Genomic DNA, 17,653 nt, shown 5'->3' with positions numbered 1-17,653 from the left:
TGGATCTGTGTGTGCATGTTGACCTAGCCATACTCACCGGTCCACCTGTTCCTGCGTATGGAGGGCTGATACAGTTACAGTCTCCAGGTTCACCCTGAAAACACAGACCTCTCATAGATCACACAGAGCAGCTGTGAAATAACCAGTGGCATGTATTCATGGATGCCATGGGAAGACAGACCCCCCCCAAAAAAAATTGACCAACAAAAAACAAAAAACAATATATAAAATAAATGTATCTTTCGAAAATCTAAATAATTTATTTTGACTCTCTGTGATTCATCATTTTCCTTCAATTAGCAAGAGGCTGAATGTATCTCACTGGAGAAAGCATCTGAATGAGTGAAACAGAGCCCCTCTGTCTCAGTATGTGTACCCCACCTATCTAATGTTGTTTGGTCTAAAAGAGTATGATATTGTTGCCGCCCATAACATTGAATGCAAGGGAAGCCAGCGAGCATTTGGACTCCCTTGATAAAAAAAGGTTAAATAATAGCTAAAAAAAGGTTAAATAATAGCTAAAAAAGGTTCAATAATAGCTAATCAGTTGAGCTAAACTGAGTGAGCATCAAGGGAAGACATTTTGGATTTGTCTTCACATCAACCACATCAAAAGCAAAATATAATTTACGGAAAATAATTATATTGTTGAATCTCATTGGGTTGTTTCCTCCAGTGGCTAGCCAGCTAGCTAAAATCAGCCCTTTCCTAAATTAGCCACTAGGGATTTGGACTTGGTTTTACCTAATTCTCTGTACTGGCCAATGATTATAACTGTGATTCTGATCCAATCATAAATTCATACATCGTGCCCCTGATCTGAGAGGATGGAAGTTCAGCATGTAGCTAGATGTAGGCTAATGTTAACTAGCTGGCTAATCATTGCCCATGAATGGAAGTTAGGCTAGCGAGCAAGCATTTTAGCAAGGTAGCCTAGCAAAACGAAAACTAAAAGCGTGTACTATATGACAGAGTACTAGACTGTTTTGCCAAAATGAAGGAGAGGAGGATGGCATTCGCTTTTCTCTACAAGTAGGGTGAGCCACTTCATATTGTGCTCACGTTGATTGGACTAAATTGTCTTTGGCATCTTTTAGTTGCCACTGTATTAGACTAAACTCAGGTTATTTGATGATGTTGAAGTTGAAATGGTGCTGGACTAGCGGAAACAGCTCCTGTTTTCTTAGCGACTTCTGGTAACTCTCTGTGGTTCTAAATCAATAGTTGTTAAGTATTCTGAAAATGTTGGAAACATTAATAACTTGCTTGAACATACTATAGGTCATGTAACTGTTTGTTAGAGGCAATATGTTTTGTGGACTTCACAGAACAGACGCTGCTCTCCAGTTTTGTGATGAAACAAAGTTGACGTGGAATTTATTCTGCTACTGTGTCTTCTTATTCATATTTCAATAATCCTAGTCCTGTTCAGTTGGTCTGATGGTAGCACTAATTAATAATCCTAGTCCTGTTCAGTTGGTCTGATGGTAGCACTAATTAATAATCCTAGTCCTGTTCAGTTGGTCTGATGGTAGCTCTAATTAATAATCCTAGTCCTGTTCAGTTGGTCTGATGGTAGCACTAATTAATAATCCTAGTCCTGTTCAGTTGGTCTGATGGTTGCACGAATTAATAATCCTAGTCCTGTTCAGTTGGTCTGATGGTAGCACTAATTAATAATCCTAGTCCTGTTCAGTTGGTCTGATGGTAGCACTAATTAATAATCCTAGTCCTGTTCAGTTGGTCTGATGGTAGCTCTAATTAATAATCCTAGTCCTGTTCAGTTGGTCTGATGGTAGCACTAATTAATAATCCTAGTCCTGTTCAGTTGGTCTGATGGTTGCACGAATTAATAATCCTAGTCCTGTTCAGTTGGTCTGATGGTTGCACGAATTAATAATCCTAGTCCTGTTCAGTTGGTCTGATGGTAGCACTAATTAATAATCCTAGTCCTGTTCAGTTGGTCTGATGGTAGCACTAATTAATAATCCTAGTCCTGTTCAGTTGGTCTGATGGTAGCTCTAATTAATAATCCTAGTCCTGTTCAGTTGGTCTGATGGTAGCACTAATTAATAATCCTAGTCCTGTTCAGTTGGTCTGATGGTAGCACTAATTAATAATCCTAGTCCTGTTCTTAAAGCTCCTGTACTTCCCTTGTCTATTTGGATCCCACACACTTGTCACCTCCTCCGCTACTCTGTCTGTGCCTTGAGGGTGTGTGTGTGTGTGTGTGTGTGTGTGTGTGTGTGTGTGTGTGTGTGTGTGTGTGTGTGTGTGTGTGTGTGTGTGTGTGTGTGTGTGTGTGTGTGTGTGTGTGTGTGTTTGTGTGCGTGTAAGCATCTGCCTATGTCTGTGTGTGTGTGTGTGTATGTGTGCTGGTGAAGCATCCCCAGTGATTACCATCTGTTACCCCCTGCCTCCAAACCTCTTAATCTTCAGAAATGCTAGGTTTACCTTGTCCCCCTTGGCTCCGTCAGTTCCCTGCAAGACAGAACACACACACACACACACACACACACACACACACACACACACACACACACACACACACACACACACACACACACACACACACACACACACACACACACACACACACACACACACACACACAGAGTTAGTGTGGCCTTGTCATTGCAGACGATAATGCTTGCAAGGAAATGGACTCTGTTATGGATTGAGGCGGCTTTCATTAGCTATTAGACTAAATATAATAATCTTTAAACTTTAAAAACACTGACTCTGAGTCTGTAGAAACTAGTGATCTTAGCTCACACACTATTACACAGTACTATGAAAGGTATACAATTCACACTGACTACACAATTCCAATACTATGTGACTGTGTTGTGTTTTCAATGTGACGCCACTCACATCTCTTCCATCAGCTCCTGGGATTCCATTGGATCCACCTTTGCCGTCTTTACCCTGGGTTGGGAATGGGATAAGTAACGAGGCAGCAATCACTCAATGGCTTTGACTAGAGTTAATACACACACACACACACACACACACACACACACACACACACACACACACACACACACACACACACACACACACACACACACACACACACAAATCTCTTACCTGGGGTCCTGTAACACCTACACCCATGGGCCCCTGTGGCCCTGGAGGCCCCTCTTCTCCTTTAGGACCCTGTGAAAAGCAAATGCATACACACAAGAATGAGAACTTTGTGGCTGTGTGTGTGTGTGTTTATGTGTTGATGCACGTATAATGTATGTGTGCGTGTGTGTGTGTGTGTGTGTGTGTGTGTGTGTGTGTGTGTGTGTGTGTGTGTGTGTGTGTGTGTGTGTGTGTGTGTGTGTGTGTGTGTGTGTGTACCATGTCCCCAGCAGGCCCAACTGGTCCAGTAAGTCCTCTAATTCCCTGAGGACCCTGTAGAGGAGCAGCATGATGCAAATTAACATGATAGAAGGAGACTACAGAGACCATTATACAGTACATACTAGAGGCAATCATATTTAATATGTATTTCATCATTATTTCATCTAATATTTTTTGGACTTACTGCCACCCCTGGTAGGCCTCTGGGTCCTTCTGCTCCCTGAAAATAGAAGAGAGAGAGACCGAGAGAGCGAGAGAAAGGTTTAAAGAGATGGGTGGTGAGTTGAGCTTAGAGACAAACAGATGATTCATCAACAGTAGAACAATGGCTGAACCTTCATGAACAAGTTTGGATATTGTCTTCCTCATTCCATCTCTCATTCCCATCACACATGCTCTCGTTGCTTCGTGTGTATGTGTCTCGTGTGTGCGTGTGAGTTTGTGTGTGTATACAGTATATCTGACTACCTACACACTTGAGGAATGTTAGCATGTTGATGCAGACTGTGAGCATGTTGATCCTGAAGGAATGTTATTTAGCATGTTGATTCAGAAGAAATGTTAACATGTTGATGCAGACTGTTAGCATGTTGATCCTGAAGTAATGTTAACACGTTGTCCCAGAAGGAATGTTAACATGTCGACCCAGAAGGAATGTTAGAATGTTGACCCAGAAGAAATGTTAACATGTTGACCCAGAAGGAATGTTAGAATGTTGATCCAGAAGGAATGTTAGAATGTTGACCCAGAAGGAATGTTAGAATGTTGACCCAGAAAAAATATTAACATGTTGACCCAGAAGGAATGTTAGAATGTTGATCCAGAAGGAATGTTAGAATGTTGACCCAGAAGGAATGTTAGAATGTTGCCCCAGAAAGAATGTTAGAATGTTGATCCAGAAGGAATGTTAACATGTTGATCCAGAAGGAATGTTAGCATGTTGATCCAGAAGGAATGTTAGAATGTTGATCCAGAAGGAATGTTGATACAAATGATATGGAAACAACATTTATTCAACCAGCCCAGTGGATATGTGGGTAATAAAAAAAATTAAGTATGGGAAAGCTTCAGAAAACAGCACCAAAAATGTATTTTGAGGTGAGCAATCTCTTCAATGTTTACGAGTCAAACTCATTCCACGGTGGGTCGAGTGTCTGCGGGTTTTCGCTTCTCCCTTGTACTTGATTGATGAATTCTTTGGACACTGTGTTAACTAACCTCCAAACGAGCTTCAATGCCATACAACTCTCCTTCCGTGGCCTCCAACTGCTCTTAAACCCTAGTGAAACTAAATGCATGCTATTCAACCGTTCGCTGCCCGCACCTGCCCGCCCGACTCGCATCACTATTCTGTACGGTTCTGACTTACAATATGTGGACACTACAAATACCTAGGTGTCTGGCTAGACTGTAAACTCTCCTTCCAGACTTATATTAAACATCTCCAATCCAAAATTACATCTTAGAATCGGCTTCCTATTTCGCAACAAAGCCTCCTTCACTCACGCCGCCAAACATTCCCTCGTAAAACTGACTATTCTACCGATCCTCGACTTCGGTGATGTCATTTACAAAATAGCTTCCAATACTCTACTCAGCAAACTGGATGCAGTCTATCACAGTGCCATCCGTTTGTCACCAAAACCCCTTATCCCACCCACCACTGTGACCTCTATGCTCTAGTCGGCTGGCCCTCGCTACCTTTTCGTTGCCAGACCCACTGGCTCCAGGTCATGTTTATGCTAGGTAAAGCTCCGCTTTATCACAGCTCACTGGTCACGATAACAACACCCACCCGTAGCACGAGCTCCAGCAGGTATATCTTACTGGTCATCACCAAAGCCAACACCTTTGGCTGCCCTTCCTTCCAGTTCTCAACTGCCAGTGACTGGAACAAATTGCAAAAATCGCTGAAGCTGGAGACTTTTATTTCCCTCACTAACTTTAAACATTAGCTATCTGAGCAGCTAACCGATCGCTGCAGCTGTACAGAGTCCATCTGTAAATAGCCCACCCAATCTATCTATCTCATCCCCATATTGTTTTTATTTACTTTTCTGCTCTTTTGCACACCAGTATTTCTACTTGCACATCACCATCTGCTCATCTATGACTCCAGTGTTATTTGACAAATTGTAATTACTCTACTACTATGGCCAATTTATTGTCTACCTCCTCACGCCATTAGCACACACTGTATATAGACTTTATTTTTTTCTATTGTGTTATTGACTGTACGCTTGTTTATTCCATGTGTAACTCTGTGTTGTTGTTTGTGTCGCACTGCTTTGCTTTATCTTGGCCAGGTCACAGTTGTAAATGAGAACTTGTTCTCAACTAGCCTACCATGTTAAATAAAGGTGAAATAAAAAATAAATAAAAATAAGTTCACTGATTATTAAATAACTCCCCTCACCTGGTTGTCTAGGTCTTAATTGAAAGGAAAACCCCAAAACCATTAACCACTAGGACCTCCATGGAATGAGTTAGACACCTGACCTAGATGTTAAAAAAAATTTCTTACCTGATGGCCTGGGATGCCCACCCCTTCAACTCCTGGGTCACCCTACAGGGAGCAGCACAGACACACACACTGAGTCAGCACAGACACACACACTGAGTCAGCACAGACACACACACACACACAGTGAGTCAGCACACACACACACACACACACACACACACACACACACACACACACACACACACACACACACACACTGAGTCAGCACAGCCACACATACTGAGTCAGCACAGCCACACATACTGAGTCAGCACAGATACACACACTGAGTCAGCACAGACACACACACTGAGTCAGCACAGACACACATACTGAGTCAGCACAGACACACACACTGAGTCAGCACAGACACACACACTGAGTCAGCACAGACACACATACTGAGTCAGCACAGATACACACACTGAGTCAGCACAGACACACACACTGAGTCAGCACAGACACACATACTGAGTCAGCACAGACACACACACTGAGTCAGCACAGATACACACACTGAATCAGCACAGACACACACACTGAGTCAGAACAGACACACACACTGAGTCAGCACAGACACACACACACTGAGTCAGCACAGACACACACACTGAGTCAGCCACAAGTGAAATTCACACCAACCCTTGTACGTGTGCATGGCAAATGATCATACTGTACCTGGCTTCCTTTTGGTCCTATAGGCCCTTGGACACCGGGAAGACCTGGTTTGCCCTGGTAGATGGAGAGATAGAAAGACAAGATAGAGAAGACAAATAAAGAGTGTGTCACAAGTTTGGACACACTCAGCACTCATTAAAGTTTTTATTCTATTTTTGTATTCTATTTTCTACATTGTAGAATAATAGTGAAGAAATAAAAACTATGAAATAACACATATGGAATCATGTAGTAACAAAAAAAGTGTTAAACATCAAAATATATTTTATATTTGAGATTCTTCAAAGTAGCCACTCTTGCCTTGATGACAGCTTTGCACACTCTGGGTATTCTCTCAACCAGCTTTATGAGGTAGTCACCTGGAATGCATTTAAATTAACTTCTTGGTGACAGGGGGGACGTATTGAGTAGCTTGGATGAATAAGGTGCCCAGACTCTGTCCCAATATATGCATATTATTAGTATAATTGGATAGAAAACAATCTGAAGTTTGTATAACTGTTTGAATGAAGTCTGTGAGTATAACAGAACTCATATGGCAGGCGAAAACCTCAGACAAATACAACCAGGTAGTGGGAAATCTGAGGTTTGTAGTTTTTCCAACACTTTGCCATTCCAATATACAGTGTAAATTGGGTCATATTGCACTTCCTAAGGCTTTCACTAGATGTCAACAGTCTTTAGAACTTGGTTTGACGCTTCTACTGTGAAGTGGGGGTGAATGAGAGGGGATTGAGCCAGGTGTCTGGCAGAGTGCCACAGGCTCGTGACGCGCGGTCGCGAGAGAGTTAGCTCTCGTTCCATTGCTTTTCTACAGACATAGGAATTCTCCGGTTGGAACATTATTGAAGATGTATGATAAAACATCCTAAAGATTGATTCTATACTTAGTTTGACAGGTTTCTACGGGCTGTAACGGAACGTTTTGAACTTTTCGTCCGACGTTCGGCTGGACCTGAACACGCGTTTGGATTTCTTTACAAAACGCCCTAACAAAAGAAGCTATTTTGACATAAATGATGAACTTTATCGAACAAATCAAACATTTATTGTGGAACTGAGATTCCTGGGAGTGCATTCTGATGAAGATCATCAAAGGTAAGTGAATATTTATAATGCTAGTTCTGACTAATGTTGACTACACAATATGGCGGATATCTTTTTGGCTGCTTTGTTGTCTGAACGCTGTACTCAAGATTATTGCATGGTTTACTTTTTCCGTAAAGCTTTTTTGAAATCAGACACAGTGGTTGCATTAAGGAGAAGTATATCTCTAATTCCATGTATAACACTTGTATTTTCATCAACATTTATGATGAGTATTTCTGTAAATTGATGTGGCTCTCTGCAAAGTCACAGCATGTTTTAGAACTATGGACATAACGCACTAATGTAAAATTATTATTTTTTATATAAATATGCACTTTATCGAACAAAACATACATGTATTGGGTAACATGAAGTCCTATGAGTGTCATCTGATGAAGATCATCAAAGGTTAGTGATACATTTAATCTCTATTTGTGCTTTTTGTGACTCCTCTCTTTGGCTGGAAAAATGGCTGTGTTTTTCTGTGACTTGGTGGTGACCAAACATAATCGTTTGTGGTGCTTTCACTGTAAAGCCTTTTTAAAATCAGACACTGTGGCTGGATTAAGGAGAATTTTATCTTTAAAATGGTGTGAAATACTTGTATGCTTGAGGAATTTTAATTATGAGATTTTTGTTGTTTTGAATTAGGCGCCCTGCACTTTCACTGGCTGTTGGCAAGGTGGGACGCTACCGTCCTGAATATCCAAGAGAGGTTTTAACAGGTATGCCCTGTTAGAAGTTAATTTGTGGAATTTATTTCCTTCTTAATGCGTTTGAGACAATCGGTTGTATTGTGACAAGGTAGGGGTGGTATACAGAAGATAGCCCTATTTGGTAAAATACCAAGTCCATATTATAGCAAGAACAGCTCAAATAAGCAAAGAGAAACGACAGTGCATTATTACTTTAGGACATGAATGTCAGTCAATCTGGAAGATTTCAAGAACTTTGAAGGTTTCTTCAAGTGCAGTCGCAAAAACCGTCAAGTGCAATGATGAAACTGGCTCTCATGAGGACTGCCACAGGAAAGGAAGACCCAGAGTTACTGTACCTATGCTGCAGAGGACACGTTCATTAGAATTAACTGCACCTCAGATTGAAGCCAAAATAAATGCTTCACAGAGTATAAGTAACAGACACATCTCAACATCAACTGTTCAGACTGCATGAATGAGGTCATCATGGTTGAATTGATGCAAAGAAACCACTGCTAAAGGACACCAATAATAAGAAGAGACTTGATTGGGCCAAGAAACATGAGCAATAGACATTAGACTGGTGGACATCTGTTCTTTGGTCTGATGAATCCAAATTTGTGATTTTTACTTCCAACCACATCTTGTGAGACGCAGTGTAGGTGAATGGATGATCTCGGATGATTCTGCATGTGTGGTTTCCACCGTGAAGCATGGAGGAGGAGGTGTGATGGTGCTTTGCTGGTGACACTGTCAGTGATTTATTTATAATTCAAGGCACAGTTAACCAGCATGGCTACCATAGCATTCTGCAGCAATACGCCATCCCGTCTGGTTTGCGCTTAGTGGGACTATCATTTGTTTTTCAACAGGACAATGATCCAACACACCTCCAGGGTGTGTTATGGCTATTTGACCAAGAAGGAGAGTGATGGAGTGCTGCATCAGAGTGAATGAAAAGCAGCCAACAAGTGCTCAGCATATGCGGGAACTCCTTCAAGACTGTTGGAAAAGCATTCCAGGTGAAGCTGGTTGAGAGAATGCGAAGTGTGTGCAAAGCTGTCATCAAGGCAATGTCACGAATATTACCGAAGGTGACTCCCCTTCTTGTTCGGGTGGTGCTCGGCGGTCGTCGTCGCCGGTCTACTAGCTATCACCGATCCGTTGTTCTGTGTTCCTTTGGTTTTGTCTGATTGGTATCACCTGTTTCTTGTTTGGTTGTTAGGGTGGGGTTATATAAGTTTTTCAGCCCGCTTCTGTTTCGTGCGGGCTTGTTCGTCTGTTTTGTGTTAGAGTGAATTTTGTTTGCATTTTCGGGTTTCGCGCTGTCCGTTAAAATTTTCTGTTCATTTGTTTTACTACTTTTGTTCATGTTATTTTTCCTGGACATTAAAGTGTGTTTTTCCCACATCCTTTTGCTCTCTGCGCCTGACTCCACACCTCTTCACTCATTAATTGTAACAGGCAAAGGGTGTTAGTTTGAAGAATCTCAAATATAAAATATATTTTGATTGTTTAACACTTTCTTGGTTACCACATGATTCCATATGTGTTATTTCATAGTGTTGATGTCTTCACTATTATTCTACAATGTAGAAAAAAAAATAAGAAAAACCCTTGAATGAGAAGAGGTGTCCAAACATTTCACTGGTACTGTATGTGTAGAGCTAAAACAGTACATCTCAAAGGTCAGTCATGCTGCAGACTTACATGTTTCCCTGCTTTCCCCTCTCCTGGGGGTCCCGGGTTGCCCCTCTCTCCCTTGGCTCCCTGCACCTCTCCTACACCCATCTGCCGTCCAGAGACAGGCGCACAGCTCTCACACGCATCTCCCTGGTGATAGATACAACACAACAACAGTCAACAAGAGAGAGAACAGTCTGGGTGAGTTGGTTACATTATATAGTTAGACAGGCAGACAGACAGACTATAGATATACGCAACGTCAGCACAAGAACTGTTCGGAGGAGGAATAATGGTAAGGGGCTGTTTTTCATGGTTCGGGCTAGGTCCCTTAGATCCAGTGAACATTCTAGACAATTCTGAGCTTCCAACGTTTTGGCAACTGTTTGGGGAAGGCCCTTTCCTGTTTCAGCATGGCAATACCCCCGTGCACAAAGCGAGGGCCATACCGAAATGGTTTGTCGAGATTGGTGTGGAAGAACTTGACTGGCCTGCATAGAGCCCTAACGTTAACCCCATCGAACACCTTTGGGATGAATTGGAACGCCGACTGCGAGCCAGCCCTAATCGCCCAACACCAGTGCCCGACCTCACTAATGCTCTTGTGGCTGAATGGAAGTAAGTCCCCGCAGCAATGTTCCAACATCTAGTGAAAAGCCTTCCCAGAAGAGTGGAGGCTGTTATAGCAGCAAAGGGGGACCAACTCCATATTAATACCCATGATTTTGGAATGAGATGTTTGACGGTCATGTAGCGTAGATATATATTTAATTAGTTCTTTAGTTAGATAGATAGTTTGATTATTAGTTAGATAGTTAGATGGTTAAATAGTTAGTTAGTTCATCTGCTATACATGGTGTTGAAGATAGTTTATTTAATTAACAGACTTTTATAGCATCATCTTTAATAAGCTTATGCAATCTAATATTCACAATCTATATAGGCATAAGGATACGTTATAAGATAGATATCTTGGACAGATAAGGGAGATGGACGGATAAACAGCCAGAAAGCCAGCCAACTAACCATCCAGATAGTCAGGCTGACTCATTGATTGGTTGGTTGGGTGTTCCATACCTTCTCTCCCTTCAGTCCAGTTAGTCCATCCCGACCAGGCTCTCCAGGCAGGCCCTGGGTTCCATGGGTGCCGGCTAATCCTTGGTCTCCCTGCTCACCCTGGTCGCCCTAGCAACAGAGACATATACATTTGATCAACAATAGGGATCTGGTCTGTGACTCGTACTTGAACATTCATAAATAAAGATAATATAACTATAGTCCAAAAATAATTTAAGCCATGTCTATGAATGAAGACTAATTATCAATAGGCTTAATCTGGGTTTGTGATACCAGATTCTTCAATTGTATTTTAACTGCCAGTCTTCGCTCAGTTAAAATCAGTGCGCGCTACAGATTCAAGGTGGTCCGACTGACTCCTCAGAAGTCCTACATTTTTTTAAGGTGGGCTAATTTTCCAGTGGACTTCCCAGTTTATAGGGACTACGGTTATTTAAATTGGACCAAGCCCTCCGGGGACCTAAAGATAATTTAAGATGGACTCATTTGCGGATGGGACCGGAGGCTTTTCTAGTTTTTCCTAATGACATTTCCTGGTTTAAGGTGGTCTGAGGACCCCAGAGGCACGAGTTAATCTAATGTAGTCTGATTTCTCTGCAGTCGTTTCAGGGGTATCTGCTCATTTAAGGAGGACTAAAGTACCTGGAGATATTAGATGATTTAAGGCGGTCTAGTCTGCTTGTTCCCTGGGGCAACAGGCTACATTCAAAATAGACTAATTCCCCTGGGTTATTCAATGGTCTTATTTAAGGCGGACTGATTTTCCTGTGGACATTATGTTAACTAAGGTACTGAGTTCCCTAGGGACATAATTTAAGTCAATGTGATTGGATTTCTCTGCAGGCAACAAGGCTATTTAAGGTGGACTGAATTCCCCAGAGGCTTTGTCACATATCTTGGCACTAGCTGAGAATGACTACATTACTGTCCCTTCGCATCTTTCAATTCTATTCAGAGACTTTTACAAAGAAAAACCTGTAATGAAGAACTTACCTTCTCTCCCCTTAGACCATCACGACCTGGCACACCCTGTACAAGGAGACAGGAAAAGACAGAGATTTAGAGTCATACGCACCTATAAGATTATGCATGCGCAGGCACGCACGCACGCACACACACACACCTGTGCAAGCCTCTACCCATTCAGATATAAACCCGTTGACACAGCGCTAACCACCGAGGCCCATGTAATTAAGCTGTGAGACACAGTATCTTACAATTTAATTGAGATTTATAGCTCACCTTGGCGTATCCTGTGGAAGGTGGGGGATTACCTGCATATGTCACGACTTTGCCAATATTTAAGTTGCAGACATACAGTGATCTAAGGTCAGTTTGGTGTTTTTAGTGGCATGTGTATGTTGTTGGCTTAGTCATGTTAAACAAGCATGGTCAAAGTAATGCAAACCAGGTCGACAAAGTAGGCAGAGTCCTCATAGCCCTCTTCTCTCCAGGTAGAGGGGTCTCACCTGTTTTCCATCGGTGCCCTCTCCTGCAGGCCCGGCGGGCCCTGGAGGGCCAGTTTCACCCGCTAGCACCTTGACGGAGGACGTCCCACTGCCCACCTCAGAGGGAGAAGACTGGCACACCCCACACGACGCACCCTGGGGTAGAGGGGAGAAACACTGGCTTAGGACTGTTGGCAAAAGAAACACACGCACACACACATACAAACGTATAGACATACTTTCATGTGTAAAGATGTATGCACACAAACTAACACACACTTCACCTTCTCTCCTTTAGGGCCTGCAGTTCCTAGACCAGGAATCCCTGGATCTCCCTGTCAAAAGAGTCACATACCAAAACACAACACATCAAACCAAAACTTAACATAACACATCATACCAAAACATAACATATCATACCAAAACACAACATAACATACAAAACACAACATAACAAATCATACCAAAACACAACATAACATAACAAAACATATCATACCAAAACACAACATAACATAACAAAACACAACATAACACATCATACCAAAACACAACATAATATAACATATCATACCAAAACACAACATAAAACAACATAATATAACACATCATACCAAAACACAACATAACACATCATACCAAAACACAACATAATATAACACATCATACCAAAACACAACATAACATACCAAAACACAACATAACACATCATACCAAAACACAACATAATATAACACATCATACCAAAACACAACATAACATAACACATCATACCAAAACACAACATAACATACCAAAACACAACATAACACATCATACCAATACACAACATAACATACCAAAACACAACATAACACATCATACCAATACACAACATAATATAACACATCATACCAACACACAACACAACATAACACATCATACCAAAACACAACATAACATACCAAAACACAACATAACACATCATACCAAAACACAACATAATATAACACATCATACCAAAACACAACATAATATAACACATCATACCAAAACACAACATAACATAACACATCATACCAAAACACAACATAACATACCAAAACACAACATAACACATCATACCAAAACACAACATAATATAACACATCATACCAAAACACAACATAACATACCAAAACACAACATAACACATCATACCAAAACACAACATAACATAACACATCATACCAAAACACAACATAATATAACACATCATACCAAAACACAACATAATATAACACATCATACCAAAACACAACATAATATAACACATCATACCAAAACACAACATAACATAACACATCATACCAAAACACAACATAACATACCAAAACACAACATAACACATCATACCAAAACACAACATAATATAACACATCATACCAAAACACAACATAACATACCAAAACACAACATAACACATCATACCAAAACACAACATAACATAACACATCATACCAAAACACAACATAACACATCATACCAAAACACAACATAACACATCATACCAAAACACAACATAACACATCATACCAAAACACAACATAACACATCATACCAAAACACAACACAACATAACACATCATACCAAAACACAACATAACACATCATACCAAAACACAACACAACATAACACATCATACCAAAACACAACATAACATAACACATCATACCAAAACACAACATAACACATCATACCAAAACACAACATAACATAACACATCATACCAAAACACAACATAACACATCATACCAAAACACAACATAACATAACACATCATACCAAAACACAACATAACATAACACATCATACCAAAACACAACATAACACATCATACCAAAACACAACATAACATAACACATCATACCAAAACACAACATAACATGATGACATCACCCAGTATTAGATGTAGTGTTTGTTAGCTCCACCCTCTCACCTGTATCCCCTTCAGTCCATCCTTGCCACTAGGTCCTCTGGGTCCAGCTTTGCCCTATAAGATACATATAATGCCTTCAGAAAGTATTCACAACCCTTAACTTTTACACATTTTCTTGTGTTACAACCTGAATTTAAAATGGATTAAATTGAGATTTTGTGTCACTGGCCTACACACAATAATCCATAGTGTCAAAGTGGAATTGTGATGTTTAATTTGATTTTTATATAAAAAAACTAAAAGTTCAAATCTGACAAGTCTTGAGTCAATAAGTACTGAACCCCTTTGTCATGGCAAGCCTGAATAAGGTCAGGAATAAAATTGTGCTTAAAAAGTAACATAATAAGTTGCATAGACTCTGTGTGCAATAGTAGTGTTTAACATGACTTTTGAATGACTACCTCATTCATCCTTGCCCTCTAAATACACCTCTGCTGTTTTCAACCAAGATCTCAGCGATCACTGACTCATTGCCTGCATCCGTAATGGGTCAGCGGTCAAACGACCACCACTCATCACTGTCAAACGCTCCCTGAAACACTTCAGCGAGCAGGCCTTTCTAATCGACCTGGCTGGGGTATCCTGGAAGGATATTGATCTCATCCCGCCAGTAGAGGATGCCTGTTTTTTTTTAAATGCCTTCCTCACCCTCTTAAATAAGCATGCCCCTTTCAAGAAATTTAGAACCAGGGACAGATATAGCCCTTGGTTCTCTCCAGACCTGACTGCCCTTAACCAACACAAAAACATCCTATGGCGTTCTGCATTAGAATCGAACAGCCCCCGTGATATGCAACTTTTCAGGGAAGCTAGAAACCAATATACACAGGCAGTTAGAAAAGCCAAGGCTAGCTTCCTGCAACACAAACTCCAAAAAGTTCTGGGACACTGTAATGTCCATGGAGAATAAGAGCACCTACTCCCAGCTGCCCACTGCACTGAGGATAGGAAACACTGTAACCACTGATAAAGCACCTATAATTGAGAATTTCAATAAGCATTTTTCTACGGCTGGCCATGCTTTCCACCTGGCAACCCCTACCCTGGTCAACAGCACTGCATCCCCCACAGCAACTCGCCCAAGCCTTCCCCATTTCTCCTTCTCCCAAATCCAGTCAGCTGATGTTCTGAAAGAGCTGCAAAATCTGGACCCCTACAAATCAGCCGGGCTAGACCATCTGGACTTTCTAAAATTATCTGACAAAATTGTTGCAACCCCTATTACTAGCCTGTTCAACCTCTCTTTCATGTCGTCTGAGATTCCCAAAGATTGGAAAGCAGCTGCGGTCATCCCAGTCCTAAAAGGGGGGGACACTGACCCTAACTGCTACAGACCTATATCTATCCTACCCTGCCTTTCTAAGGTCTTCGAAAGCCAAGTCAACAAACAGATTACCGACCATTTCGAATCTCACCATACCTTCTCTGCTATGCAATCTGGTTTCAGAGCTGGTCATGGGTGCACCTCAGCCACGCTCAAGGTCCTAAACGATATCTTAACCGCCATCGATAAGAAACAATACTGTGCAGCCGTATTCATTGACCTGGCCAAGGCTTTCGACTCTGTCAATCACCACATCCTCATCGGCAGTCTCGATAGCCTTGGTTTCTCAAATGATTGCCTCGCCTGGTTCACCAACTACTTCTCTGATAGAGTTCAGTGTGTCAAATCGGAGGGCCTGTTGTCCGGGCCTCTGGCAGTCTCTATGGGGGTGCCACAGGGTTCAATTCTTAGACCGACTCTCTTCTCTGTATACATCAATGACGTCGCTCTTGCTGCTGGTGTGTTAACAACCCTCCAGACAAGCTTCAATGTTATACAACTCTCCTTCTGTGGCCTCCAACTGCTCTTAAATACAAGTAAAACTAAATGCATGCTCTTCAACCGATCGCTGCCTGCACCTGCCCGCCCGTCCAACATCACTACTCTGGACGGTTCTGACTTAGAATATGTGGACAACTACAAATACCTAGGTGTCTGGTTAGACTATAAACTCCCCTTCCAGACACACATCAAACATCTCCAATCCAAAGTTAAATCTAGAATTGGCTTCCTATTTCGCAACAAAGCCTCCTTCACTCATGCTGCCAAACATACCCTTGTAAAACTGACTATCCTGCCGATCCTCGACTTCGGCGACGTAATTTACAAAATAGCCTCCAATACCCCACTCAACAAATTGGATGCAGTCTATCACAGTGCCATCCGTTTTGTCACCAAAGCCCCATATACTACCCACCATTGCGACCTGTATGCTCTCGTTGGCTGGCCCACGCTTCATAGTCGTCGCCAAACCCACTGGCTCCAGGTCATCTACAAGACCCTGCTAGGTAAAGTCCCCCCTTATCTCACCTCACTGGTCACCATAGCAGCACCCACCTGTAGCACGCGCTCCAGCAGGTATATCTCTCTGGTCACCCCCAAAACCAATTCTTACTTTGACTGCCTCTCCTTCCAGTTCTCTGCTGCCAATGACTGGAACGAACTGAAAAAAATCTCTGAAACTGGAAACACTTACCTCCCTCACAAGCTTTAAGCACCAGCTGTCAGATCAGCTTACAGATTACTGCACCTGTACATAGCCCATCTATAATTTAGCCCAAACAACTAACTCTCCCCCTACTGTATTTATTTATTTATTTAGCTCCTTTGCACACCATTATTTATTTCTCTAATTTGCACATTCTTCCACTGCAAATCTACCAATCCAGTGTTTTACTTGCTATATTGTATTTACTTCGCCACCATGGCCTTTTTTTGCCTTTACCTCCCTTATCTCACCTCATTTGCTCACATTGTATATAGACTTATTTTTCTACTGTATTATTGACTGTATGTTTGTTTTACTCCATGTGTTGTTGTATATGTCGAACTGCTTTGCTTTATCTTGGCCAGGTTGCAATTGTAAATGAGAACTTGTTCTCAACTTGCCTACCTGGTTAAATAAAGGTGAAATAAATCAAATAAATAAATAAAATCCTCAGTCAAGCAGTGAATTTCAACCACAGATTCAACCACAAAGAATAGCGAGGTTTTCTAATGACTCACAAAAAAGGGCACCTACAGTATTGGTAGAAAAAAGCAGACAATTGATATTAATTACACTTTGGAGGGTGTATCAATACCCCCAGGCACCACAAAAATACAGCTGTCCTTTCTAACTCAGA

At 41.5% G+C, this 17,653-nt stretch overlaps 1 protein-coding gene across 3 annotated transcripts in view; it reads right to left on the bottom strand.

The window, feature by feature from the left end:
• The window catches only part of LOC118371113 (collagen alpha-1(XVI) chain-like), a 129,314-nt gene that overhangs the window by 19,219 nt on the left and 92,442 nt on the right, over positions 1–17,653 (bottom strand). For all 3 annotated transcript variants that reach the window (XM_052472492.1, XM_052472491.1, XM_052472494.1), the window contains exons 25-38: positions 14,486–14,539; positions 12,812–12,862; positions 12,549–12,683; positions 12,073–12,108; positions 11,080–11,187; positions 10,030–10,152; positions 6,533–6,586; positions 5,876–5,917; positions 3,536–3,571; positions 3,349–3,402; positions 3,091–3,159; positions 2,875–2,928; positions 2,455–2,481; positions 38–94 (exon numbers count right to left, since the gene is read on the bottom strand). In XM_052472492.1, the coding sequence (XP_052328452.1) occupies positions 38–94; positions 2,455–2,481; positions 2,875–2,928; positions 3,091–3,159; positions 3,349–3,402; positions 3,536–3,571; positions 5,876–5,917; positions 6,533–6,586; positions 10,030–10,152; positions 11,080–11,187; positions 12,073–12,108; positions 12,549–12,683; positions 12,812–12,862; positions 14,486–14,539 (900 nt within the window). The remainder of the gene's footprint in view (positions 1–37; positions 95–2,454; positions 2,482–2,874; positions 2,929–3,090; positions 3,160–3,348; positions 3,403–3,535; positions 3,572–5,875; positions 5,918–6,532; positions 6,587–10,029; positions 10,153–11,079; positions 11,188–12,072; positions 12,109–12,548; positions 12,684–12,811; positions 12,863–14,485; positions 14,540–17,653) is intronic.

Source organism: Oncorhynchus keta, chromosome 20 (genome assembly GCF_023373465.1).
Source record: "Oncorhynchus keta strain PuntledgeMale-10-30-2019 chromosome 20, Oket_V2, whole genome shotgun sequence".
Taxonomy (NCBI): domain Eukaryota; kingdom Metazoa; phylum Chordata; class Actinopteri; order Salmoniformes; family Salmonidae; genus Oncorhynchus; species Oncorhynchus keta.
The sequence above is the reverse complement of the archived record's forward strand: the minus strand, read 5'-3'. Positions and strand labels throughout refer to the sequence as shown.